Source organism: Amblyomma maculatum, chromosome 5, assembly GCF_055883805.1.
Source record: "Amblyomma maculatum isolate TAMU_Amacu chromosome 5, ASM5588380v1, whole genome shotgun sequence".
NCBI lineage: Eukaryota > Metazoa > Arthropoda > Arachnida > Ixodida > Ixodidae > Amblyomma > Amblyomma maculatum.
The window spans coordinates 95,278,100-95,305,226 of NC_139348.1; the positions used below are offsets into that span (position 1 = coordinate 95,278,100).

Consider the following 27,127-nt stretch of genomic DNA (forward strand, 5'->3'; position numbering starts at 1 on the left):
GGCTTTTATGTGCTTGCGAGAGCTCATGGTGTTAGCTGCACATCTCAGTAATGCACGCACCGCAAAGTTATTATGAAGCTCCTTTTCTTTCACAGGAATCAGAAGAGCTGTTTACTGTGCGGCCTGGTAAACATGACTCTTGTTGATTGCTGCATTGTAGTTGTGGAGATGAGGCAAAATACGGTAAAACCTCGTTACAAGAGGCACTCAAGGGACCCGAAAAAAATGTCTTCTGTAACCAAAAATTCTAAAAGCAGTGTGTTGATTAGTTTACTGCACATCAGCATATAAATGCATTCACATGCATTAACAGGAAATTGTTCAGGAAAGCTTAAAGAAGTTATTCATACTAGTATGTATTTGAGTGCAGAGTGTATTCCCAAATTCTGGAGGTAAAGCACTTCACCTTGCAAGCCTTCCTGTTGCTCTAATACCTTTGAGGCACTCTTACATGCTCGTCACCGTCAGATGCTGACGCTTTTCCTCTGAAATGTCCTCGTTGTCATCCTCTGTGAAACATGTGCCACTTATGCGAGAATTGCAGTCTGTAAGCTCTTCGAGAGCACACAAGGTCCACGTCTGCAGATATGAATTCCTCAAAAGGCTCTGGTACCTCAGCGGTCTCTTGGATGCTCGCCCAAGCTTCATCTTCAAGAAAGCTTTCCACAGTATCCATATATGGGCCCTCTTACATCACGTCACCACAATTAAAACCTACTTGTCTGAAACGGTTTTACTCAGCTTCATTTCTCAGGCCATTCCAGACACCTGAAATTACCTGAACAGCAAACTTCGCATCAATTACTATTGTACAGTCTTGCTGCCTGTCGAGCAACAGGCGTTCTACCAACCTTGTTTTGTACAGCAACTTGACAGAGTGCATAATGCCTTTGTCTATTGGTTGAAAGTAGGGTGTGGAGTTTGGAGAGAAAAATAACTTTTGTGGCTTTGAGCACGAGAACTTTGGTGCTTTTGGTGCTGCAAGAAGCATTGTTCGCAAAGAGAAAGACATCAGGATTCTGAGCTTTCATCTTGTGATCAAATCTTAACAGCGAGGAGTTAAAAATGCTAGATATCATTCATGAATTTTTATTTGCTGTAATGTGATGCCAGTGGCTGAAACCGTGGAGTTAAAAATGCTAGATATCATTCATGAATTTTTATTTGCTGTAATGTGATGCCAGTGGCTGAAACCGTGGAGTCGGTTTGACTTTCCAATCATGGGGAAGCACTCCTCAGTTCTTGACATATGCAATAAAAATGACTCAAAGTAACAGCTTCTTGAGGGGCAAGTTGGTGCTATGGACGTTGATATGGAACAGAATTTAGCTAAGGGATCTGAAGGGCATCATTGTACGAGTTGGTATGCTTCAGCTGCATTACATGAGCACACCTGGGTTGTGTCTCTTCTAAATATTGAAGAATTTACTCCAGGGACCTGAAAAGGTTGCCCTTAGTAACTGAGTCTCTCTTGTAACCATGCCTTTTGTATGCAATGTTTTTAACATGGTAAACATAGGAAAGCCAACCGAACCATTTTCAAGTGGCTCTTCTAACCAAGTGTCTCTTGTAACGAGATTTAACTGTACCTAGTTCCAAGGCGACAGTCTTGTATTCTCATTGCTAGAAAAATGGCGGTGTCAGCACCAGCAGCCATAAAAAGTGGCACTGAAAAATTCAGTTGGTTTTAACAGGGCTGGGGTGTCACCACTTAATGACCAATCAGGAATGGGCATAAGCTTTGAAAGGGCCCCTTAGTTCAACCCAAAAAATTGAAAGGTCCTTCGGCAAAATATCAAGGTTGGGCTGGCCAGGACAGCTGCCAGAATTAATGGACGCATTTTGAAAACTTCAAAATCGAACTTAGGCCACGCCTAGAATTTGATGGTCAGCATTCAAAATTGTGATTTTATTTCCAACCCCTATTTCTCTCTCGTTTTAATGGCGCATCGCCTCCTCCGATTGAACAGGGAGCGAATGCAGCAGGTTCGCAAGTGGCAGAAGCAGATGCGCCAGAAGTTTGACAACAAGGGCGGCAATCAGGTGCCCGTGAAGCACCGCGAGGCCTCGGTGGCGGTGCGCCCCAGCTGGAAGGTGCTGGAAGAGATGGACTTCCCGCGCCTCTTCAAGCTCTCGCTGCCCAGCGTTGGGGAGGGCCGTGACGTCTACCTGTGCGGGGCCGTGGAATTCTATGACAAGGCGTACAACCTGGTCACGTGCAAAAATGAGCGGCCCCTGCAGCGCATCAATCGCATCTTCCACAAGGTCACCACCACCGATGACCCCATCATCCGACAGGTACCGTATTTACTCGAATCTAACGCGCCCTCGATTGTAACGCGCACCCGTTTTTCGTGACCCCCACCCCCGAAAAAAAAAAAAAGCTCCGATTGTAACGCGCACCCGTTCTCCGCGAAAAAGAGTACCGCGCACCTAACGCTTTCATACAGCAATACAACTTTGTCTCGTTTGGAAAAGCAAAGATTTAATCTTGGTGCACTAAAAAACACACACACAAAAGGAAACGGCTTATCTTGCCAAGATTGTCACTATGCCGGCACAAGGTTCACTCGTCGTCGCTGTCAGACAACTCCTTGTCACTGCTGACGGACCAAAGCATCTCATCCTCGGTGCCGTCCATGGCATTCGATATGTCACATTTTTTAAAGGCCTTGATGACCATGGCAGACGGTATCGTGCACCACGCATCTTTCGCCCATCCAGTGAACTCTTGCAGCGAGGCACGCTTCATTCTGTTGCTGGGAGTGAATTCATGGCAGCCACTCACAAGCCATTCGGTGTACAGCGCCCGAATCCTATCTTTCACTGGCTTGTTCAAGCAAACATCGAGCGGCTGGAGCTGCGATGTCATGCCACCTGGTATCACGACAAGGTCGGTGTTGCACGCAGCGAGCTTGTCCTTGATGCGTTGGTCGAGATGGCACTTGAAAGCGTCGAGCACAAGCATCGCACGCAGGCCCAAACTGCCGCCGGGTCTCTTGCGCCAGACGTTATCGATCCAGTCGGCGACCAAGTCCGTTGTCATCCAACCTTTTTCATTGGCGCGCACAATCACGCCACTCGGAAACACGATTCCTTTCGGGAGCGTCTTGCGCCTGAATATGAGATACGGGGGCAGCTTGTGTCCATCCGCGGTGCAACAAAGCATTGCGGTGACGCGTGTTTTTTCGTGGCCGGAAGACAACACGCGCACTTGCTTCGCCCCCTTCTTTTCAACGGTTGTGGTGGCAGGCATGTCAAAGTACAGCGGTGTCTGATCGGCATTTCCAATCTGGCCGAGGTGGTAGCCGTACTTGCGGCGCAAACTTAGAACGAACCGCTGAAAACTGTGCAGCTTTTCTTCGTACTCTTCAGGCAACTTCTGGCATATCCCTGTCCGCCTTCGAAGAGAAAAGCCTTTTCTCTTCATAAAATTAGACAGCCAGCACCTGCTCGCTTTAAAGTCGCTCCGCGTTAGCCCTGTTTGTAGGGCTAGCTGCATCGCCCGGACTTTGAGCAGGTCCGTCGTCACTGGCCGCTGCGCCGCTCGCTGCTCTAGAACATATTCTGCGAGCCGCTCTTCTATTTCGGTGAACCGGCCCTGCTTCGGTCCACTGAAACCTTTTCGTGTAGCCTTGCTGCCGAAAATCTTTTCCTTCTGCTTGCGCCAGTCCCGCACGCATGTTTCCGGAACTCCGAATGCGCGTGATGCGGCCCGATTTCCGTCCGTCTCTGCACACACGATGACTTTCCGTTTAAATGCGGCATCATGATGAACTCGACGAATCTTCGGCACGTCCATACTGGTCGGTCAATCGCAGAAAACGGGTAGGCTAACCAAAGCACATGTACCAGAGCACATGAAGGACGCTACTGCAGCTAGGCATAGACAGCTAGACCAGCTAGTAGGCTCGAAGTGCATACCAGGCGGCCATTTTGAAATGCCGATGTCGATATGATATCGGAGATTTAGGGTCGTACTCGATTCTAGCGCGCACCCAATTTTTGGACACGATATATCGGAAAAAAGGTGCGCGTTAGATTCGAGTACATACGGTACGCCGAGTTGGGGTCCTTGCAGAGAATGACAACAAGACGAGCACAGGCTCCCACTGAACTATCACATGGCTGATTGTACCCGACAGGTGCGTCCAATTGGGGTCTTTGCAGAGAATGACAACAAGACAAGCACAGAGTCCCTTTGTAAGATTGAAGCTGCTAGCGGGGTTCAAAATTGTGGTCTAATCGCTGGTCACCCAAGGTTCGGACCGGGGGTAAACGGTTCGTTGGGTTAATGCACACAAAATTGCTAGTGATTCGAGCTTTAAAATATGTCAAGGAGTCATATCGGCTACCTCTAGTCATTGCAACCATAAGGGGGTGTAACTTCCAGCGAACGTGGCGATAAATCGTTAAATTTGGTTTAGAGGAAAGGAAAGGCGCATGTCTCTGTGACACGACCCCCGCAGCATTACTTAGGCATGAGAAGAGTTAAGTATTTCTCATTAAATACAGCCGACGATAATGATGATCCACAACGTAAACAAGAGCATCTCAGGGACCTATTTCTTCACATATTCTGCTCATGTTCACCGGGATAGGGGCAGCTCACTACAATAGACCAGCAATCTATGCTGCGAACTTTTGTTTAAGCTTTCTTCCGAAAGTTCAAGAAAGAGAGCTAAAGCATTGATCAGAGTCCTACAATCATTAGCTGTTAATGCGAAGGTACAATATCGCCTTTACGGCGTGCCTCGTTCGTAGAGGAAGAGGGAGTTGGGGAAGGGTGCTTGGTGGACACCTGAATCGCGCAGTGAGGAAGGTGGGAGTGAAAGTGGAAAGAAAGAAAAGGGTGCCGTAGTGGAGGGCTCCGGAGTAATTTCGACCACCTGGGGATCTTAGCGTGCATTGACATTGCACAGCACACGAATACCTTTGCATTTCTCCTCCATCAAAACTCACCGACCGCCACAGTTGGGGTCAAACCGAGGTACACCGGTTCTGTAGCCAAGCATCTTAACCACTGAACATCTTACGCTCTTCCATTTTAACGCCTATCTGCAGTGGCTGCAGTTTTTCTCCCCATGTAATGAAGCTCCTTGCAAAGTAATGTCAATTTTTCTTGGGAAAGAAAAAATGGCTCGTTACATGACCATATGTGGTAATCCAGTTTTTTTACCTCACCATGTTAGCAGGTATGGTCATGTCACAAATGGGAGCAGTGTGGAAAGATTATTGAATAGATACATAATTAAGCCATGCAGAAGCTTACCTAATGTTGAGAGCCCACGAAAAGCACACATTAGGTTGCTATTAGTGCCATGTGTTGATTGGTGAAAGATGCTAGTTTCGCGAGGGGTCAGCAGACGGTGGTCTTGCAAATTCTTCTTTATTTGTCAACAGGCCTCTCCGAAGTAGCCGAGAACTTCAGTAGAGAAGCCAGTGTGCATGATGACAGCAGGTACTGAGGAGGCTAGTTGTGCCTGGTGTGATGAACATTTGTCTAGTCTTGAACCGGACTTAACCAAATTTTATATAATGTAACAGCTCAGCACTATGCTGCGAACTGCGTGAATTTTTTTTTTTTTTGCTGGGTTTGGGGAAGGGGTATAATTGATAACTCAGTATTTACAATACTCGGAATGCCGCCGCTTTACTGCATCCTTAGGTTTGCAACAAAGCAGCAATTTCACTAATTAAAGGTAGAGTGTTTTTTTTTTATTATTATTATTATTATTATTATTATTATTATTATTATTTTCATTGCCTTGCTCACAGTGTGGCTGCTTGATGGAAAACAAGTATCTAACTTGCCCCTCTTCCCTCTTTGTGAGGCAGTGTTCTGTTTTTTCTCTATGGAGGTTGAAAGACTGTGTTCTTTTTCCGCTCTGCACAGCTGGCCAAGACGGAAGGGCAAAACAACAAGGTGTTTGCCACGGACGCCATCATTGCCTGCCTCATGTGTGCAGGCCGCTCTGTCTACTCCTGGGATATTGTCGTGCAGGTGAGAAAGAATAAAGGACCTCGGGCAAGTTCAGTCCGGTGCCACAAGTTCCTGCTGGTTCGAGTTTCGAACACCTTTGACGTTTCCTCTTGGCAAAAATATTTTCAGCCAAAGTAATCCATGCTGGCATAATCAAGCAACGAAAAAGGCTAACAGTGGTTATATCTAGTGGCTTGTGTGGGAAAAAAAAATGTGCCACGGTAGTTGTGGAAGCCGGGATTTATGGAAGGGATGCTCAGGGGATCAAGGCGATTTTAATCTTTCTTACTGTCTCTCTCTTTTTTTTTCTGAGATGCTTCCCTGTCAATCATTCACTGCACGTGATAGGATCTTTACACTGCTATGACACTTAAGGGGAGATGCTCCTCGAAAACACTTTTTCTTTAATATTGAACCTAAGGTTATGAAACATTGGCCATTTATAGAGTTTTTAATGCTGATTCCAAATATGTTTTTACTTTCTACATATCTTTATTAGTTTTTGTGTAGAAGTGTCTGCAAAAGCACAATATAGGGCCTTTTGTGCACACTTTTTTGATAATGAAATGCATGTTTAGACCAGCTTGCAATAGCTCATTCTGTTGCTTTGGTAATATAGTATGTCGAAAGCTACTTCAAATTTATTCATTTTATCCTATAATTGTAAAAAAAGTCAGGAACACCAATGTGTATATTTTGGGCACCATGTGTCAACATTCCGAATTTTTTTTCAAAAGAAGTTGAAGAGATTTTTTATAACCAGGTAGATAACAACATTCTACACACTTTGAAGAGGCTGTGTGCAAAATTTCATCCAAATCTGACCACCGAAACTTGTTGCACAAAATGTAAAAAATGCTGAAAACTACGAATGGAGAAAATTGCATTTGAAAGTTTCAAACAACTGTATTTTTTCATAAACACAACAAAAGCACATGAAACTTCTTGCCACTGCTTTCATGGCCGCACCATGAACTTCCTTGCCGATCGCAGCAAAGTTCTTGTGGTGTAATGGGTTCGGCAGGTCAAGAATTGCACAAAATCGCGGCAGCTGTTCGTGTCCGATGCCAATCGCGCGCGCGGCCACCACCACCTTCACGTTGACGGCGAAGCTGTCGTGAGCAACTCCGATAGTCCCGGTTTCCACTGGCGCTATCTGCAAGTCCACCGGGCACAACACGGCTCGAGGTGTGCACAGCAGAAAGCACTGATGCTGGGCACTCACTACTTTCACAGTGCAGCTCAAAAAAAGCCGAAAGCCCCTTTCACTTTTCCACCGGTTCGCGTACCGCAAGGGTACAGGTGCGGCACGTAGGGCAAGCAGCACCGCTTACCAGCACCGTAAGCGTGCTAATCTCGCATATCGCAGCACTCATATAATATCGATGACCGCAAGCTGCCCTATCTTCCTTGAAGAGTCCAATCTTTACCTCCGAGGCGCTCACAAAGTTCACCGCGGCATCGATCTCGTCCGAGTGGACGTTGGCCTGGTTAGGACTAGCTTGCGTCTCCCGCTGCAGTTTTCTGCGACGGCGTCCTCGGTATGGGTTCTTCGACCGACACTTTCGAGCTCGGAAGTTGCGCTTCTGCATGTCGTTCATCGCGAACTCAACAAATGCTAAAAGGCCGCTAAAAAGAACTAGCAGAGCACGATGTAGCGCGATACAGACGCTGCACAAAACGAAAGCAGGAGGTAGGCTTCGCCACAGCGTCGTATCAGTCCAGGCCAATGGCGGCCTCTCTAGAGCACCACGTGATTTAAAAGGTCCAGTAGGGACGCTCGAAGCGTGCGCGGAAAACGTTTTTTTTTTTATTATTTGCAGCCGAGATACGAAACTGCGAGAGATGCTATCTACAAGAGAAAGGCTTACTCAACGTCTCCCAGCAAACGGCAATGGCGTGCGACGCGGCGTTCTCGAGGTATAGGCGCACGAAAATTGACGATTTGCGCGGAAAATAGCACTTTCTCGAGCCATCGTGGTTGAATAAAATGGACTTTTTACTAACTTCACGATTGAATTTTGCCTTGATCTTTTAGAAAGTTGTAGCTAAATGTTCAAAGATAATTTTACAGGCAAAAACTCAAAACTGAAAAATTACTCGGAAAACTCGCTTTTTCGACGCGCATCTCCCCTTAAGGCGGTGTTAGAAATGTTGCAAGAAATATTGTACAGGGGTGGAAGTGCTGCTCCATTCTGTTCCAGACAGCTTCTCTGCTCCAAACTTGCTGGCGTGGTGTTTTACCATCAAATTTAACTGAACACTGGAACGATTGCGGTGCCCTGGTGGCAGAAGCATACATATAAAAATTTTTGAAAGCTAGAGAAGCGGGAAGAGGGATGGATGTTTGTGCTCGAGTCAATTTAAAGCGAGCCGCAAGTAGTTTGAGAGAGAAGCAAGAACATGAAGTGAAGCATGTGGCGAAAACTACCACTAATGTTAGGACACTTCTGAATACAAAAACTACACTACATTCTAACCCGGATATATCGAATTTTGGATGTTAGGACACTTTTCTGAATACAAAAACTACACTACATTCTAACCCGGATATATCGAATTTTGGTTATATCGAATTCCGCACCACACACTGGAAAGTGTGCCTTCCTCAAAAACAATCGCATCACCCTCGGCCGTTTGCCGCGTGAGGTTTTCAAGCTACGCGCGGAAAGATTGAGAAGGGACAGTTCGGCGATGGCTGGTCTAGGGCAGCTCTGCGCCCATTCCCCAAAGGCGCGCGCATCTGCGATTATCGTTCCCCGTTTGCAAGCCATGTGCGTGAATGAACCAGAGAGAACCGGTGGGAACGAGAGGGGGAAAAGCAAAGCACATAGAGCTGAAATTTTGTTTACAATGGGAAGCTGAATCTATGCTGTGTGAAACATTGCAAGCAGATTTTTTGTTTTTGAAAATTAAAATAATGTTTTTGATGAATTTACTCCCACTTGGTACACACGCTTTGTATATTGATGAGGCTGCAAAATGAGTGCTACCATATTAACTCTCATAATTTGAGCACTTTTTTTTTATAAATTAAGGCTTCAAAAAGGGTGCGCAAATTACGCTAAAATTTTGCAAACATGCCTTAAAACTCACCCACAAAGAAAATATAAAGCACAATATATTGTTACGGACGACATCAAGGAAGAAGCGGGCAGTGGCGCAGACAGGAGCGCTCACTCTAGGTCCAGCAACATTTCATAAAACGTCGTCTCACTGTCATCGACCTTCTCTCTGTCCTTTGTTCTCCTGTTTTCATCGGCTTGCCACATCGTAACAATATATATCTAAAAAAGTGAGGCATCATATGCAAGCAAAACACTTTCCTTTATTAAGTGCACATACTTAGTCTAGTCGGAGTTGTTGCTCGAAAAACTGGATTCTGAGCCATGGCTGACATAGTCGCGGCCGTAGTCACCATCGTTGTTAGCGTCCCAAATAGCGTCGTGCTCGGTTCCATAAAGCGCATTTGATAGTCCAGTTTTTTGGAAGCTATGCTCCACAACGTTGAGAGAGATTCTGTCCCACGCTGCCAGTATCCATTCAGGCCTCTTCATTCTTCCAGTCAGAGTGAGACTGTTCTCCGCTGGCCATCCACTCTTCGTACAGCTTCCGCATGTTGTTGGTTGGTTGGTTTGGGGGGTTTAAGGGGGGACACGGGTCTTTCGGGCCAAAAAATCGCGAAAAAATCACTTTTTAGAAAATGTGATTAGCGAGATCAGTAGCTCTTTATCTACTGATCTGCTAAGTTTTTCATCTCTAGGGTCAGTATTTTAGTCACAATGCCAATTTATATAATCGATGTCGCCCAAATTTGGGCCGAAAACGACCCCCGAAACAACCATTTTCCGCGAGGCGTAGCTCCCATTTTGTGCGCGGCACCGTAGCCATCTTGGTCTCATTCGAAAGAGCCGCCTTTCGTCTTCAAATTGCCGCCTCTGCTGTTTACATTCGCCCATTGGTCGCATAAGAAATAGCAAAAAAGAAAATGGGGCATTTGCAATCCCATTGGCTTTCGGGGTGCACATGACGATAAGGCGTCACCGCATTGGTGGAGCTGGCTGACGGCGTCTGCTCGGCACGCCCGAGCCGCGAGGAGACGGCAGAGACATGACGCCGGCCGCGCTTGGTCCCGATTTGCGAGGTGCATTCACAGCAAGAATTCGTGAAAAAAGTGAAAAAAAGAAATAGTTGATTAATCATTTCAAGTGATGCCCTGCCCCGGCTGTGCGCACTCAGGTCGACGAAAGTCGTGCGCCAAACGATCGTGTGTACGAGCCTGAAGTAGGCCTAGCGTGTTCCCCAGCACGGGAGACTGCTACTGCCAGCGGTCGCACCCGCCGCAGATGAACAGAAAGATAAGCTCGAAACAGAAAAAGCTTGAACTCGCGCCAACTCCAGCAGTGAAGCGGTAGACGGATTGTTTTCGTGACGATGACGGCAGTGCGGCGGACAGTCCGCTTGGCGAGGCGGAGTTCACGATCGTCAGATCTAAACAGTTTGCCAAGATTGGCGAAGCTTAAAACGTACGGCGGCGATATTGGCATTTAAAAAAGTGAACGGGGATAAGAAATCGCCGTCAAACTTATTCTCTAATGCGTAAACTGCGGGACACGTCGTCTTCGTAATGCTCGCCGCGCGTTTGCGCCGATCGGACCTCGTTCATACTCCTTAGTGAATGCACTTGCTTCCAGTGCAATGCAGAGCACAGGAAAGCAGCAAACAGCTCCAAATTACATTTCTTTTCCGCAATAAACGTTCCTCACCGCGGTCTTGATGCGAGGACGTAGCAAAACAACGAAAAAAAAGGAAAATGCTGCCTGCATGTGACTCGCGCAGCCGAAAAAGTGACAACTGAATGTGCTGCAACTGCAAATCAAAATGAAATAGGCGACGCTTGGACGTTGGAAAGCAAAGAGACTACATCCCTGGAGGTTTCTAGCCATTTTAAATTGTAAATGTGTGCATTGCACCAGTGAATGTCTGTTAAATACTGTATTTACTCTCATAATGATCGCACTTTTTTTTTTTTAAATACTGACGCAAATTTCGGGGTGCGATCATTACGCGGGGTAAATTTTCTACAAAAAATTTTTGAGCACCGAAAACGCAAACAAGTTGCAGGTCAGACGTCTTAGAACATATATCTCGATTACAACCAAAAATAAAAGCTGAGTAAGGCTTACCTTCGCAATAAACACGCACATTAAGCATCACATGGAGTGCACAATGCCCATTTATGTTTTTTCGTCAGTACTCTAATCAAAGTCTGAATCCTCGCTTTCACTGCTGCACGACTCATCGGAAACGGCAGTGTCGTCGCTGGGAGCATCTTCACAATCCCACAGGAAGTCATCTTCCATTCCATCCAAAGCGTTAGATATGCCTGTCTTCTTAAAACTCTTAGCCACTACCTCGTCGGGGATACTGCTCCACGCTTCTGTGATCAACGAGCACAGCATCTCCACGGATGGCCTTCTAATCTTTCCGCTCGGCGTCAAATCATGCTGGCCCATCGCCATCCACTCAGCATAAAGTCGTCGAACGTTGTCCTTGAACGGTTTGTTCAAAGACACGTCGAGAGGCTGCAGCAGCGAAGTCAGGCCGCCAGGAATGACTGCAATGTCCGTGCGCAGCTCTTTCAGCTTGGCACGCACGCTGTCCACAAGGTGACCCCTAAAACTGTCCAAAACCAGAAGCGAGGGAAGCAGAAATGCTCCTGGTCTTCTTCCCCAAACAGTCTTGATCCAGTCGACCATCAGGTCTGCAGTCATCCACCCTTTCATCTGTGCACGTATATGGATGCCACGGGGAAAGTTTCCCTTCGGAATAGTCTTCCGTTTGAAGATCACGTATGGTGGCAGCTTCCACCCGTCGGCCGTCACAGCAAGCATGACTGTGCATCGCTGTTTTTCTGCGCCAGACGTCTTCACGAGGATGCTCCGAGCACCCTTCTCGTTCACAGTTGTATTCCGGGGCATGTCGAACGTCAGTGGAATTTGATCGGCGTTTCCAATTTGCGACATGAGGTAACCGCATTTTTCGCGAAGCCTAGGGACGAAGTGATGGAAGTCTATCATTTGCTTTCATACGCGGCTGGGAGCCGCTGGCACGACGACGTCCGCCGCCTCAGGGAAAGTCCATTCCGTCGCATAAAGCGAGTCGTCCAACCGGAGCTAGCGCGGAAATCCTTTGCGGCGATTCCCAGCTTCCTGGCAGTTGTGCGCGCCTGCGTCTGTATCATTTCTAATGACACTGCACAACCATCCTTGCGCAGGTCCCTCACGTATTCTAGGACCGCCTCCTCAACACGAGGGAACTTGCCCGTTTTGGGTCCACGGAAAGCCCGCCGTGTCTTGTTCGTAGCCATCAGCTTCTCGCGCTGCTTCTTCCAATAGCGTATCCTCATTTCGCCCACACCGAAATGCCTACCAGCAGCGCGGTTGCCATGCTCCAGTGCATAATCAACAGCCTTGAGCTTGAACGCGGCGGTGTAACTGGCATACCGCCCCATGGTGAAATGGCGTAAACTCGCACAAAAGCACAAAGCACGCTACGACGCTGCCGAATTGCAAAATGGCGAACGCCGCAAACATGGAGGAAGGGCCGCAAAGCATGGAATCATGGGAACTCCAACGTTACTAGACTAGGTTGGGAACTCGTCGGAATGCATTCGCTGCGGGATGACTGCAGATCAACCACCAGGCGGCTCCATGTTCGGGGTGCGATCATTACACGGGGAATTTAAAAAATGGAATTTTGACCTCAAAATTCAGGGGTGCGATCATTATGCGAGTAAATACGGTAGTCCCGTTTCTTTTTTGCTCTTTTCTCAAAACATGCATTGTCGACCACTTGCAGTTTTGCGGCCTTAATATCTCTGCACCTACTGCAGATGGAGTAATAATTTCTTTTTCAGCATAAAGCCAAATATGTGAAGCACACAATGTTGCAAGTAGATTTTTTAATTTCTTGTTCAAAATTTTTAAAATGTCTTTTTTGTGTGACCATTATATGCTATATTTTGACCCTTGAACTTTGTTATGCAATAAAACAAGAAATAATTGCTTAATCAAAAAACTGCTTGCAACATTGTGTTCCTCATTCTTTCTAGTGTCCAGCAATGTGTTTATCTGAAGTTTTTATTCAGTGGTCATTTTGTAATTGTTCTTGTAGGAATTAGACTAATTGGTGTAATTATCTCATGAAATAATTGGATCGCAAAAGAAATAATTGCAGTTTTGGAATCTGCACAAAAAACTACACAAACCCACCAAGTTGCATCAATTTTGGTTGGTAAATAAGAAAAATAGTTTTAAGACCAGTGTCCCCCCTTAACTTGCCAAAGCAGCTCAAGCTATAAGAGACGCCGTAGTGGAGGACTCCGGAAATTTCTTGTTTAAACGGCTTGTGGTCTTCATCTCCTTCAACTTCTGTTTGACACTGTCGACGAGATGGCCCTTGAAGCTATCAAGGACCGACATCGATGTCAGTCCCCACACAGTGTCCAGCCAGTCAAGCATTAATGCCTCGTTTATCCACCCTTTTTCGTGTGCATGAACATGGATGCATCCTTTAACTTTCAATTTTGGCATTGTCTTCCACTTAAATATGACGAAGGTTGGCAGTTTGTGACCATCAGCGGTCACTGCCAGCATTACAGTGCACCGTTGCTTTTCGCTGCCAGTTGTTTTTATGGCAACAGACGAAACTCCCTTTTCGCTCACCACGTTGGGTGGCATGTCAAATGCCAACGGCGTCTCGTCAGCGTTCCTGATCTAGGACATGATGAAACCTTCGGTCCTGCGCTGCGCTATCACGAAACTGTGAAATGCCACCACTTTCTCTTCATAGTCTACTGGCAAACGCTGGCAGAGAGTTGTCCTTCGTCTCAGAGACAGGTGGTGGCATCTCATAATGGTAAACGCTGGCAGATAGTTGTCCTTCGTCTCAGAGACAGGTGGTGGCGTCTCATAAAACGGGTCACCCACCCCCTGCTTGCTTTGAACATCGCAACTAGGATCCCTTTGTCGCGAGCAATTTTCCTCGTCTGGAACTGCAGCATCTCGCACAACACTGCAATCCTGGAGGCCCGATGCTCGCGAACATAACGCAACTTCAACGGTGGAGAATTCAGTCTTCTTAGGTTTCCTGAAATGCTCTCCTTTCCAGGCTTGCATCTATCAGCTCTGCCTTCTGCTTTCGCCAGTACCGCACGTGGCTTTCATTAAGCTTGTACTGCCTGGCAGCGGCACGATTTCTATTTTCTTCGGCAAATTCAATCACCTAGAGTTTACATTTCGTCGGATAGTTGTGGTATGCCATTGCAACAGAACAACCATACGTCAAACCACTACGCACAAGGCCGAGCCACCAACAACAAAGAGATGAACGCACCAGACGCAACTGCGCTGCGGCTTCGCTTCGGCTGGGATTGCTTTGGCTTGGCCTTGGCGGTGTGCCGCACCGATGCGGTCTGCTTGTGCGTTCCCACGTGCATGCTGGCGTTTTCGCGCAATGAATTGTGCGAAATATGCGGTTAAATGTGCTTTTTTTTTTATATAAATCCGGGTAATAAGTTACGAGTGCACAAATTATGCGAGTAAATAACTGTAGTTAACATCTGGAAACTGCTCCCAACATTTCATTCTTTACTCTCCTGGCTATCTAACCATGCCTCAAATTTAAGTTTTTAGCAACCCATTATTTCAGAATTTAGGCAATAAACAGTAGAAGTAAATTATTAATTATCTTGCAAACTAATGGGGTTTATGGGGGGGGGGGGGGGTGCATATTTGAAATCAATATGAAAAATTCAGTAAGGCTGTGATTTTTTATTACAGTTCGTCAAAAAATAACAAAATTAGCTCCAGGACCCATGCAATGAAGCCTTCTTGTACTTGCTGGTCTTGCTGAGTCCTAGACCAAGACCACTTGTATATGAGTGTGATTGTAGTTATGATATGCGTCACTTGTATATGAGTGTGATTGTAGTTATGATATGCGTCTCAACTGGACACTGCATGGGCGTGGAGGAAGTGCCCCCAGTTTTATTACAAGAATACTAATTAGGTCTGAAACAGAGAAATCGCTGCCAGCTTTAGCGCACTCTTAGGGAAAAGCGGCAGATTTGCAATGCGCACGGATGTGTGCTTAAGGTCTTAAATGTGGAGGTGACAGGTTGTGGCACATTTCTAAACTAAGCACACTTGCTTGTTGTTTTGAAACGAATTTTCAGTTTTGCTGCAAAAAATCAGCCATGTGTAGGTGAGATTTTGCAAGCCAGGAGTCGTTTTGTTGTTGAGAAGTTTCGGAATTCGCGCCTGGTCTTGGTGTTTTAACTTGCAAACGGGCACTTAAAAAAAAAAAAAAAAAAAATCTGCGTGGCTGCATATTTTAAAACCAGGCGCCGTGGCAGTCGGTCTTGCGTTGTTTCGAAATGGAGTTCTGTGCCTTCTTTTTTCCTGTGAAAACTTTCTGTCTGGCCGCAGCATTAAAAAAAAAAAAAAAAAGAAAGAAAAGGTTGGGGCTTTTTTTGTGTGTGTGTGCCGGTCAGTGCGCACATTTGTACTTGTTCTGAGACTCGTTCTTTTCTGTTGCAGCGTGTGAATGACAAGCTGTTTTTTGACAAGCGGGACGACTCCGAGTTTGGTGAGTGCCCCTGAGAGTAGATGAGCTTACAAGCACTGCCTCGAGGGCTGGAAGTTGTAGGGTGGAACTGCGTAGCCTTTGACGGTAGTCTGTGCTCCAGACCCTTCTGCTTTCCCTTTGCAGAATGGCAGATTTTATTGTGTTACTCTTCACACGAATTCAGGCCATTTAAGGGGGCAGAGGGGTCAAATTACGAAAATCTCACAAAAAAAAAAAGGCTATTTTTAGAAAGGATCGGATTTGGAATATACAAGGCCTTTTCAATTACACGGGGATGGAAGCGCTGCTCCACTTGCTCCATTCTGCTCCAAACTGCTTTCCCTGCTCCAAAATTCAATATTGCTCCAAAATAGTTCCAAACTGACTGCCTCGATGTTCTGCCATCAATTTTAGCAGAGCACGGGAATGTCGGCATTGGGGGCAAAGATATAACGCATCTTGCATTGGGCTTAATAAAAATGAAATTTTTGTAAGGGAAGGAAGCATGGAGCAAAATGTATACTTGTTCGCAAGTAAATTTAGTATGAGCTACCGGTAATTGGAGATAATTGCAAAAAAAAAATGCACTGTGCATGTGATGTAGCGCTTCTTCCCAGCCTTTTGCATCGCCAGTGGAGAGAGTAGGGAGAGCAGCAAATGAAGCAGATGGCATAAACTACCGCTAGCCATTAGGAAACTTGTCCGGCTCCATTTTAATGGTTTTACTATGACAACAAGCCAGTACTTCAACATGGAGCCCTTTTGTCCTTGACAAGCACGTCAGGTCTACGTCAGACAAACTCATACTTGAAGCGTTATGGGTTGCTATGCCAAAGCTGTCAATCACTAGGAAGCTTCTCAAGAGTGTTGGAAAGGCATGTGGCCTATCGCAAAGATATTAAAAATGAGCGATAAACTATTGCCAGGAGGCAGGGGAGTAAATCTGAAGAATAGTGTACCCTTCAATGTTGTCTGTCTGTACTCCACAGCTTCTCCAAAATGCTTGAGCCTGCTTCCACCCTTGTAGACCTCCTCCATGTTTACAAACAAACAAGGCGAACGAGGTGGTTGTGCAGTCATCTACAATCCCAGAGTAGGCAAAAATCACAAGAGCGGCACTGGCGCCAAGCTTGTCAAGGCGCAGTAGTGTGGTCTGAAGGCGGCTTTTTGGCAGACAACATAACTAGTGCTCAGGAATTTATCAGCCCAGGCATAGGATCAAAAAGGATCGTGTAGTATCCCATATAAGGGACTTTGAGGTGTATTCTAAATAAATAAATATGCACCAGATAGGGAGCGGAAATGTTATGACCATTAATCTCAACTCCAAATTAGTATCGCTGCATCGAAGTGGTAGACTCAACATTTGAATCTATCAAGTCAAAATAGGTAAACGCATTAGGTCAGACTAGGTGTTCTGTTATGAAGCGCACGAGGAAGCGTTCAGTTTGCTGCTAATCTGTTCCACAGCCTGTGTTATAAGATACTGTAAAAACCGGACTATAGGTCGACCCCCTAACTCACCAATTCTAAAAACGAAAAAAATCTTTTTCAATGGCAAAAGTACCGAAAGACACCCTTACCTTGAAGCAAATGCAACTCAACCGGTTGCACAGTGGTAACAGTATTTATTTTCACTGAAATGCTGCTCGTATGTACACCCGGCCAATTTTTCAACAGTATTGTGCGACCATTGACCTGCGCGTTTGTCAGCCACCTTATCATCATGGCACGGAGCAGCGAAAGAAGCGAGAGTAAGCGCAAGTGTACACATGCGCGTACCTCGTTTGTTTCACCACTCGGCACCGTTAATAAGGCACTGACAAGCATGCGGATCAATTATCGCGCGACACTGTTGAAAAATTGGTCATGTGTACGGTACACAGAAAAGACGCGAAGTGCACAAGCGTTGGTCTACTCAGAGTCGTCCAAACTCGAGTCTGATGACGAGTACTTGTCACTGCCCACGTCCTACAGAGCATCATCCTCTGTGCCGTCCAGCGCGTTGCTGATGCTGCATTTTCTAAATGCCTTTAGCACCATCTCTTCGGGCAGAGGTTTTCACGCCGAAGACACCCAACCACAGACAGTCGCAAGCGGTGGACGTCACAGGCGGCCGGTGGGGGTGGTCAGGTTGTCGCCCAGCATCCATTCATTATAGAGTTCGCGCGTTCTATCTTTAAAAGGCTTGTTTAGCACAACGTCTAGTGGCTGCAGCACAGATGTCAGCCCACCAGGTATGACCACGAGATCAGTCTTGCCATCGCGCAGGGCCCGTTTTACGTCGGCTGTGAGGGGACCTTGGAATGAGTCGAGAACGAGCATGTTCGCTCGCTCAAAGAGAGCACCAGGTCGCTGCTTCCAGATGAGCCGGATCCACTCCAGCATTAACGCTTCGTTCATAAAGCCCTTTTCATTGGCCCGGACGATGACATCGCGTGGGAACTCCTCCTTCGGCAATTTTTTTCTTTTAAAAATGATGAAAGGGGGCAGCTTCTTCCCATCGGCTGTGCACGCGAGCATCACAGTGAATCGCGAGTGCTCGTTTCCCGTAATTAGAAGCTTTATCTGCTTCGCCCCTTTCTCGGAAACAGTTCGGCTTGAGGGCATATCGAACCACACGGGTGTTTTGTCGGCGTTTCCGATTCTCTGATTTATTCTGTGCTCTTCCCAATAAGTGCCAAATGCACTAGCAGAGTAACAACGGTAACTGCAGTTAGCCATTTTCAGGGAGAAGCTTCGCAGCAGTAGTTGCGAACGTTGTGTGAGGTGCATTCTGAGGCACAATTTGACATCTTATGCAGCATTAAAGATTTTCTACCACGCAATGTTGGGGTCCCTTAATCGTTGTAGATGCAGCCCTCACCGCAGAAATAGTAGCCCTCAACAGGTTTATTGGACAAAGCAAGAACTGGCCTCCAATCAGTGACGAGAATGATCGGCATGCTATACGATCCTTCACGAAAGCAAAGAATGAGAATGGCAGTGGAAGCAACGAGGCTGCCTTGCATTATTCGAACGCTGCAATGCAGTCTCTGCAAACTGATGCCAGTGACAGCATCGTGGACATGTGGTGGGTGTCGTCCAGTGAAGGTCACACACAAATGTCGCATTGGAGACTGACTTGGGGCGTGGTGAACGACTTCGGCAAAGTGTAAATAGTCATGGCAGGGCTGTAAAGTTGCAATGCACACAAAGTTGCGATTTCGAGACAGTGAGAACATGTGGGGCCACTCTATCGCGATCATCATGAACATTTGTCTGGCTGGCTGTTCAAGAACTCGGGAACACTTGCAAACATTGTAGGCAGATACAGTCGAACCCGGTTATATCGAACCTGGATATATTGAATTTTGGTTATATCGAACTCGCGGAATATCCCCTTGAAAATCCCATGTAAAAGTATAGGAAAGCCGCGTCATATATCGAACTCAATTTCGCCGGTCGTTCGATATATCGAACTCCGCACCACGCACTGGAAAGTGTGCCTTCCCCAAAGACGATCGCATCACCCTTGGCCGTTTGCTGCGTGACGTTTTCAAGCCACGCGTGGAGGAATGAGAGGGGACAGTTCTGGACAGCGCCGCACCCATTCCCCAAAGGCGCGCGCATCTGCAGTTATCGTTTCCCGCGCGTCAACACATCACGTTTGCAAGCCATGTGCGTGGGTGTGCCCATTCTTTTGCGGAGCTCTCTCCTTCAGCACGCGCAACGCATGCGCCAAGCCAGCTCAGCCCGTTTTCAGACAGACGTGGGACGCTTTCTCCAGCGTGTGTGGCGAACCCTCTGCGCGCGGCGGCTGACGTGGCTATGGCGCCTGCGGATGTTATGAAGCGGCAGCTCTGTGTTTTTTTTTTTTTTTTTTTTTGTCATTCTTTCTTATCGTTGTGCTGTACGTGCGACGTAGCGCAAGATATGGCGGCTGCGGACGTTGGACGTTAAGAAGCGGCAGGCTTTTTTATTTTTGGCGGGAGCCGTTTATCTTTGCATGTATGAATCAAGGGAAGCACGCCTTCAGCTGCTGCGATCATGATGCCCGCCCCAAGCGCGGCATGATAAATCGAACCGGACTTGTGCAATCAAGCCATCACGGGCACTCTGCCAAGTTCACACCCCGCCACCGGAGGAGCTATAAAAAGATAAATGCGCCCTGACGTTATCGCTGCCCAACATCTTGGCACGCTGCCAAGAAATGAGCTGTGGATGCGACGACCGAAACGGAGTGACGCGCACCATCGGCATGCAAGCGAAAACGCTCGCGATTTTCTGCCGCAGCAACACAGAAACGTTGTTTTGAGCTGCCGCGGTGGCTCGAGCAGCGAGCGGGGCGCAGTTCCAACAAGTTGGAAATTTTTCGCTCTGTCGCTGCCGTTTGTCGCTGAGATCGCTCAATCGCTTGCATGTGAGCGAGCTGGCCTTAAGGTGAGATGCTCCTCGAAAACACTTTTTCTTTAATATTGAACCTAAGGTTATGAAACATTGGCCATTTATAGAGTTTTTAATGCTGATTCCAAATATGTTTTTGCTTTTCACATATCTTTATTAGTTTTTGTGTAGAAGTGTCTGCAAAAGCACAATATAGGGCCTTTTGTGCACACTTTTTTGATAATGAAATGCATGTTTAGACCAGCTTGCAATAGCTCATTATGTTGCTTTGGTAATATAGTATGTCGAAAGCTACTTCAAATTTATTCATTTTATCCTATAATTGTAAAAAAAATTCAGGAACACCAATGTGTATATTTTGGGCACCATGTGTCAACATTCTGAATTTAAAAAAAAAAAAGTTCAAGAGATTTTTTATAACCAGGTAGATGACAACATTCTACACACTTTGAAGAGGCTGTGCGCAAAATTTCATCCAAATCTGACCACTGAAAGTACTCAAAATTTGTTGCACAAAATGTAAAAAATGCTGAAAACTACGAATGGAGAAAATTGCATTTGAAAGTTTCAAACATCTGTATTTTTTCATAAACACAACAAAAGCACATGAAACTTCTTGCCACTGCTTTCATGGCCGCACCATGAACTTTCTTGCCGATAGCAGCAAAGTTCTTGTGGTGTAATGGGTTCGGCAGGTCAAGAATTGCACAAAATCGCGACAGCTGTTCGTGTCCGATGCCAATCGCGCGCGCAGCCACCACCACCTTCACATTGACGGCGAAGCTGTCGCGAGAGCTTCCACTCCGATAGTCCCGATTTCCACTGGCGCTATCTGCAAGTCCACCGGGCACAACGCGTACACAGCAGAAAGCACTGATGCTAGGCACTTGCTACTTTCACAGTGCAGCTGAAGAAAGGCCGAAATCCCCTTTCGCTTTTCCACCGGTTCGCGTACCGCAAGGGTACAGGTGCGGCACGTAGGGCAAGCAGCACCGCTTACCAGCACCGTAAGCGTGCTAATCTCGCATATCGCAACACTCTTAGAATATCGATGACCGCATGCTGCCCTATCTTCCTTGAAGAGTCCAATCTTCACCTCCGAGGTGCTCACAAAGTTCACCACGGCATCGATCTCGTCCGAGTGCACGTTGGCCTGGTTAGGACTAGCTTGCGTCTCCCGCTGCAGTTTTCCGGTGAGGTCCGCGACGGCGTCCTCGGTACGGGTTCTTCGACCGAGACTTTCGAGCTCGGAAGTTGCGCTTTTGCGTGTCGTTCATCGCGAACTCAACAAATGCTAAAAGGCCGCTGAAAAGAACTAGCAGAGCACGATATAGCGCGATCCAGACGCTGCACAAAACGAAAGCAGGAGGTAGGCTTCGCCACAGCGTCGTATCAGTCTAGGCCAATGGCGGCCTCTCTAGAGCACCACGTGATTTAAAAGGTCCAGTAGGGACGCTCGAAGCGTGCGCGGAAAACGTTTTTTTTTAATTATTTGCAGCCGAGATACGAAACTGCGAGAGATGCTATCTACAAGAGAAAGGCTTGCTCAACCTCTCCCAGCAAACGGCAATGGCGGGCGACGCGGCGTTCTCGAAGTATAGGCGCACGAAAATTAACGATTTGCGCGGAAAATAGCACTTTCTCGAGCCACCGTGGTTGAATAAAATGGACTTTTTACTAACTTCACGATCGAATTTTGCCTTGATCTTTTAGAAAGTTGTAGCTAAATGTTCAAAGATAATTTTACAGGCAAAAACTCAAAACTGAAAAATTACTCGGAAAACTCGCTTTTTCGACGCGCATCTCCCCTTAAAGGGGTCGTGAAACGAAAATGTAGCAGCCCAGTTGCAATTTTCCTTGCTTCAGTAAACATTAGGTATGCCTATTCCAAAATATCTCGTCGAAATATTGCTTTTGCATTTAATAATACCATTCTGAAATCAAAGCATTTTTGCGTTCCTGAAGCGACCATGCGACCCTGTAGGCCGGAATTAGAAGTACTCGCCTACGTCATGTTTAGCCATTTGGAAACGCAGATATAATCATTATTTCCCATACAATAATAGGTTGCTGTTAAAGTTAGCAAATAAAAATATATTATATCAATTATTCGCTCACGCAAACGCATTTCTTCAACAATACTGTCACGTGACGCGCGGTCGGCGGCGGCGGAGCAGGACGGGTGGTAAAGCTCACTTTACGGGTGGTGTCTGCTTCTCGCTGCGCTCTGGAACAGAGCGAGAGGTGACGCTCAAGTTCAGATTTTCGGTAACGACGGCTATACCTCGCTCCGCCGGGTACTCCAAATGACAATGGTTCCAATCTAATTTGTTGTTGTTATTTTCTTTTTCTTTTTTTGTGAACATTCGTGATGGAGCACAACGTCTTGAGCAGTCTCATACCACCGGTACAACTTGGTTGTGCGGCCGCTGCTGTAATTTCTTTTATTATTATTATTCTTGGCGTCATTAAAGATACGATCTAAATACGGTTCCAGGTCAAAGAAATCGACAAGTGTGTTCAATCCGAGTGGTGGGTGGAGTGTTTCAGGAGCGGGCGCCGCGGCGCGTACTCGTATATTAGTTGCTCGCCTCCGCGCTGCATCACTGAGAATAGCGTGTCGAGCTTCGCTTCCTTTATTTCGTCCGGATGACCTGAACTATGGCACTACACGGAAAGCCGGAAACCGAAAAAAAAAAAAGGTTGCTACAATGTACTTGGGTGGCCCTTTCACCCTACGCGTTGTCGCAGCTTTGCTCCCCCACCTTCCCGACGCCTCTCTCGTAACCTTTCTCAAAAAAAAAAAAAAAAAGAGGAAGCATACTTCCTACAACGTCTACAGTGCTCAGACTTCGCCTATTTTTCCTGTCACCGTTAGGTTCTGGGTTTAGGCGTGTTGTGCGGGTTTGAGTGCTCGCTATGCCAACCATGTACGTCGCGATCGATTGCAGCACGGCTTCTCCGAGTGGAAGTAACGTTCGCTTTCACAAGTTTTGGCACACCGATTGGGTTCGTGTGTTCGTACTACTTTCTACTGGAAGTCCTAAATGAACCTCGGCGTCATTCGAAGCCTCGGCATGGACCGGAAACGAAGAAAGCTCACCTCAAACGATGCGTCGTACCGACTCAAAACCGCTGGCCCAGTGCATTGGCAGAAAAAAGTGTAGGTCGCGTGATAAAGGCAGTAAACGTAGTTGCGATTTGTAGCCTTACAGATATGTTTATTTGAGAACTACTCGACTCGCAGAAGCCACCAGTTCTATTTGATTGTTTCCTGCCAGATTGCCCTCATAGCAGTAATATGCGCATTTTGGATTTTTTTTTATTTTGAACGATACCGTGAGGCCAGCACAACAGGTGCCCCTACCAGCATATCGTACCACCCAGAACAGGCCCCTTGGTTCCACTTCGATCACGTTCTTTCCACAGCACTCATCTAGTCCCATAGAACCTGATGAAGACTCCAAAGAGGAGGATCATGTTGAGCAGAGCTCAGAATCCTTCACATCATTTAAAAGACATTTCTAGGGTAAAAATTGTTCACCTCAAAAGCTCATACGCCCCATGTCCTTGCATTACGATGGTGTGATTACCAGATCAACCATCCAGGAGAAATGCATTCACACAAGTGTTATTGATTGGAAAGGCGGATAGATTGGCTTAAGGGGGGACACCCCTCTTAAAACTTTTTTCCTTATTTATGGGTGGATCTGACTGAAACTTGCACCATTAATGTACTTTTGCATGCTGATTTCAAATATCTGATTAGTTTTCTTGTAGATGAAATAGCTTTCAAAATAATCCCTAATTCATGTTCTTCGTTTGGAGGTGAGTTAATTACTAAACACTTTATGGCATGAGGAGAATAGCCCTGCCAGAGTGATCTAGAAGGATCATAGAGTGCCGCTAGTCATGAATTAACGTGGTAGAAGAATTTGAACCAAAGTTACAATAAGTCAAACTTTTATGAATAAAAGCCCAGGTTGGCACCTAAGATTGATAATTAATTCGGTAAATGTTGCCGCATAATAACTGTACATATTTTTGTCCTACGGCACTGTCGAAGGTTTTCTCTTTCTAACAAGACAAGAATGAGAGCTATAGCACAAATAGACTAAGAGATATCTCTCCTCCAAAATTGCAGCACCCTCAAAATTGCAGTTTTGAGAAAACGAGGAAAAACACTTCACAGCATGTAGGTGTGAATTATGTCAATGATTGATATGTCAACAAGATCAGAAACAGGTGGGAAGTGATCTGAAGCGAAAATTAATGGTCTATGCCAATTTGAGCCAAAGTTACGCAATAGGAAACGCTTGAAAGGAAAATTCCATTTGGGTACCGAAGACAACATAACCTTCTCAGCAAATTTTTTTTTGTCGTCACTGCATTTACCTTGGTTTCATGAGACTCGCAGGATTCCCTTTCTAGAAAAAAAATTTTTAAAGCAATAGCAAGAACAGGACCAGAGATATTGATCTTTAAAAAATGCAACACTACCAAAATTGGGGGATTGTCGGAAGCACTCAAGCCTCACAGCATTTAATCAGGAAGGGCAACCCCAAAGACCTCATGCTATTAAAATGCACCAGGAGCATAGTCGGGGTGCATGCTGTCGCGGTGTTTTCTTTTTTCTGTTTTAGCAACGCCAAGCGAAGCCGCCCGCTTCTTTGCAGAACGTACGCTACGGTGCAAGTCCTTTTCTTCAGCTCTCCTGGACCCAGCTGCTGTCACATTTGTACTGCATTCTTGCAGAATTGCTGCTGCTGTATGCTTGCAGCCGGCATTGAAGCGCAGCACAGCTTCTGCTGTGGCTGCTTCCACAGCAAACAGTGATGAGTGCCGCTCTTTGTGGATCAAGGTCCAGATGACCGAGTGAAAGCTTTCGTTCGAGTTCTGGGTCTTCCCCCGAATGCACCTCTGCAGCAGGCTCTTCTCTGATAAACGACTATAAACAGGCAAAAGAGCATCAGCCACATCTCTTGGCAGACTGTAATTGTGCTTTGGTGCAGGCTCCTCTTTTGCCTTTGCAGCGTTGTGGCGGCACCATGACTTCTCACCGGTAGGACACAAACTGTGTTTGGGGCAGTCATCAGTAGATGTGATGTGGTAATATGTCGCCATCACAGCTCGCTGCATGGCATCCACATCACCTACATTTGATCGAAGCGCTCGGCCATAATATATTGCCAGCTTGTCAACTAGATCAGCTGTCAGCCTTCCTCTGCCGCCAAGACTTTGCTTCCCTGCACCCTTGTGTCTCTGCAAGAGGTTGCGCAAAGCTGCTCCCATACGCTTGTGCACGTGATTTATGCAGTCCTCTTTGACTATTTCAATGTAGCCATAGATTGCAGCATCTTTAAGAGCACTGAACGTGCGACTGTCCCCATCGCATAGCATGGTTGTGTAGCGCATGTTGTGGCGCTGCAGAGATCTTTCAAACAGAATTTTGCCAGCCTCTACTTCCATTTGACCAGCCTTGGAGTTGGTGTTTTTTTGGCACTGGTGGCGTGATTTCCAAAGTTCGTAGCCGTCAGTGTTTGGCTTGGGACCAATTTCGCAGCCCAGACAAAAGTTTGACAACACCACATAATCAAGCACGTAACCAGTGAAGAGTTCCACCACGGCACCGACGCCTATATGTGATGAGTGTCCGCGCGTCATCCATGTGCCGTCGTAGCACACGGCAATGTTCCCCCTATGCCCAAAACACAAGTCATCGTAGACCTTCGCCACTGCCTGCGCGGCTTGTGCCATAGCGGTCGTGGCGGCTCGGGTAGCAGCGGGTTGCAGTGTGTTCTTCAGATGCCGTTGAAACGTCTTGTTGTGCATCCCGCGCCGCGACAACCCCATCGCCGAAAAGATATCGTTCATTGCTGTCTGGCCGTTACCGGTCGACAGCATTGCTCGACTAGCCAGAATATTCAGCTCAAAAGGATTGCACCTTTTCTCGCCGTCAACCCTCCGCGAGTTCCACTCGGCCGCAATCTCACCGCAGTTGTCGCACAGCACGATCAGTTTTACGGCGAGGCCATAGCTCCGGTCGCTGGTAATTAAACGCACGCATCCACGACACGTTTTGCACCGCACGGCATCCAGAAGGATATTCACAATGCTGAGGTCAATTACCGCATAGGAGGCTGTTCCGTCCGCATCTGACTCTGCGGACGCACCACTTGCATCGGCGAACAGCGCGGTCTTTCGTGCCGTCGCCGGCGTCGATACCAGTCTATCAAGCGTAGCCTGCTCACGGGCACTCACTTGAGTTATGTCACTGTTAGTGACAGGCGCGGTATCAATACGTACACGACTGCAGTCGGCACGAAGAACGGCGCCGTTGTCCAGCGGAATCGGAGAAGCGTCGCCGCCCGCAACGTGATCGTCACACAATCCCGCAGCACTGGCACTTGCTTCTTGCACAGTATGCAACGAAGTCGCATTCTTAACGCGTTTCTTTGGTTGCTTTCGCCCGAACTTGTGCAAAGAGCGGTACTTCTTCGCGCCTGGCATGACTCTCGCGTTGCACTAGCGTGGTCGGCAGAAAGACAAAATGGCGTCACTGGGAGTCCGCATTTCAGGGCTAGCTTGCCGGAACCAACCAAACGACGCCATTTTGATCACGTGCCTTAACCGGCCAATAGTAGCGCGCGCTGCATGCTATCTTTTTGTTTGTTTTTTATGGGGAAGGCGGAGCGCACAGGGTTGCTTTCCGAAAGAAAAAATAAGCCGAAAACGCGCGCTTTCGAACGAGACCAAAATCGCCGCGGTGGAGCGCGTAGTTCTCATGCGCCGGGCGATCGAAATTGGGTGTCGTTTGTCCACAATTTAAAGGGCAGTGGGTGTGGTACTGCATTTTTTAATCGCTATAACTTCATAAATACGCGGGGTATAAGGATGAAAATTTGCGTGCAGATGCGGAATAGTGCGAGGAATACGAAAATGAAAAAATTGAAAGTCCGATTTTCAGGCCGATTTTCGGTGCCAAAGAGCCGTGTCCCCCCTTAAAAGCTTAATATCTGACCTGCTACAGAAAGAGAAGAACAAAGAGGGTCGTGACTTGATTAAAATATATACAGAATCCTTCACATCATTTAAAAGACATTTCTAGGGTAAAAATTGTTCACCTCA

At 46.8% G+C, this 27,127-nt stretch overlaps 1 protein-coding gene across 1 annotated transcript in view; it reads left to right on the top strand.

Moving 5' to 3' along the window:
* The window catches only part of eIF3d1 (eukaryotic translation initiation factor 3 subunit d1), a 54,252-nt gene that overhangs the window by 6,958 nt on the left and 20,167 nt on the right, over nucleotides 1-27,127 (top strand). Inside the window, exons 5-7 of the mRNA XM_084603920.1 lie at nucleotides 1,971-2,298; nucleotides 5,897-6,004; nucleotides 15,586-15,634. Of these exons, the coding sequence (XP_084460046.1) occupies nucleotides 1,971-2,298; nucleotides 5,897-6,004; nucleotides 15,586-15,634 (485 nt within the window). The remainder of the gene's footprint in view (nucleotides 1-1,970; nucleotides 2,299-5,896; nucleotides 6,005-15,585; nucleotides 15,635-27,127) is intronic.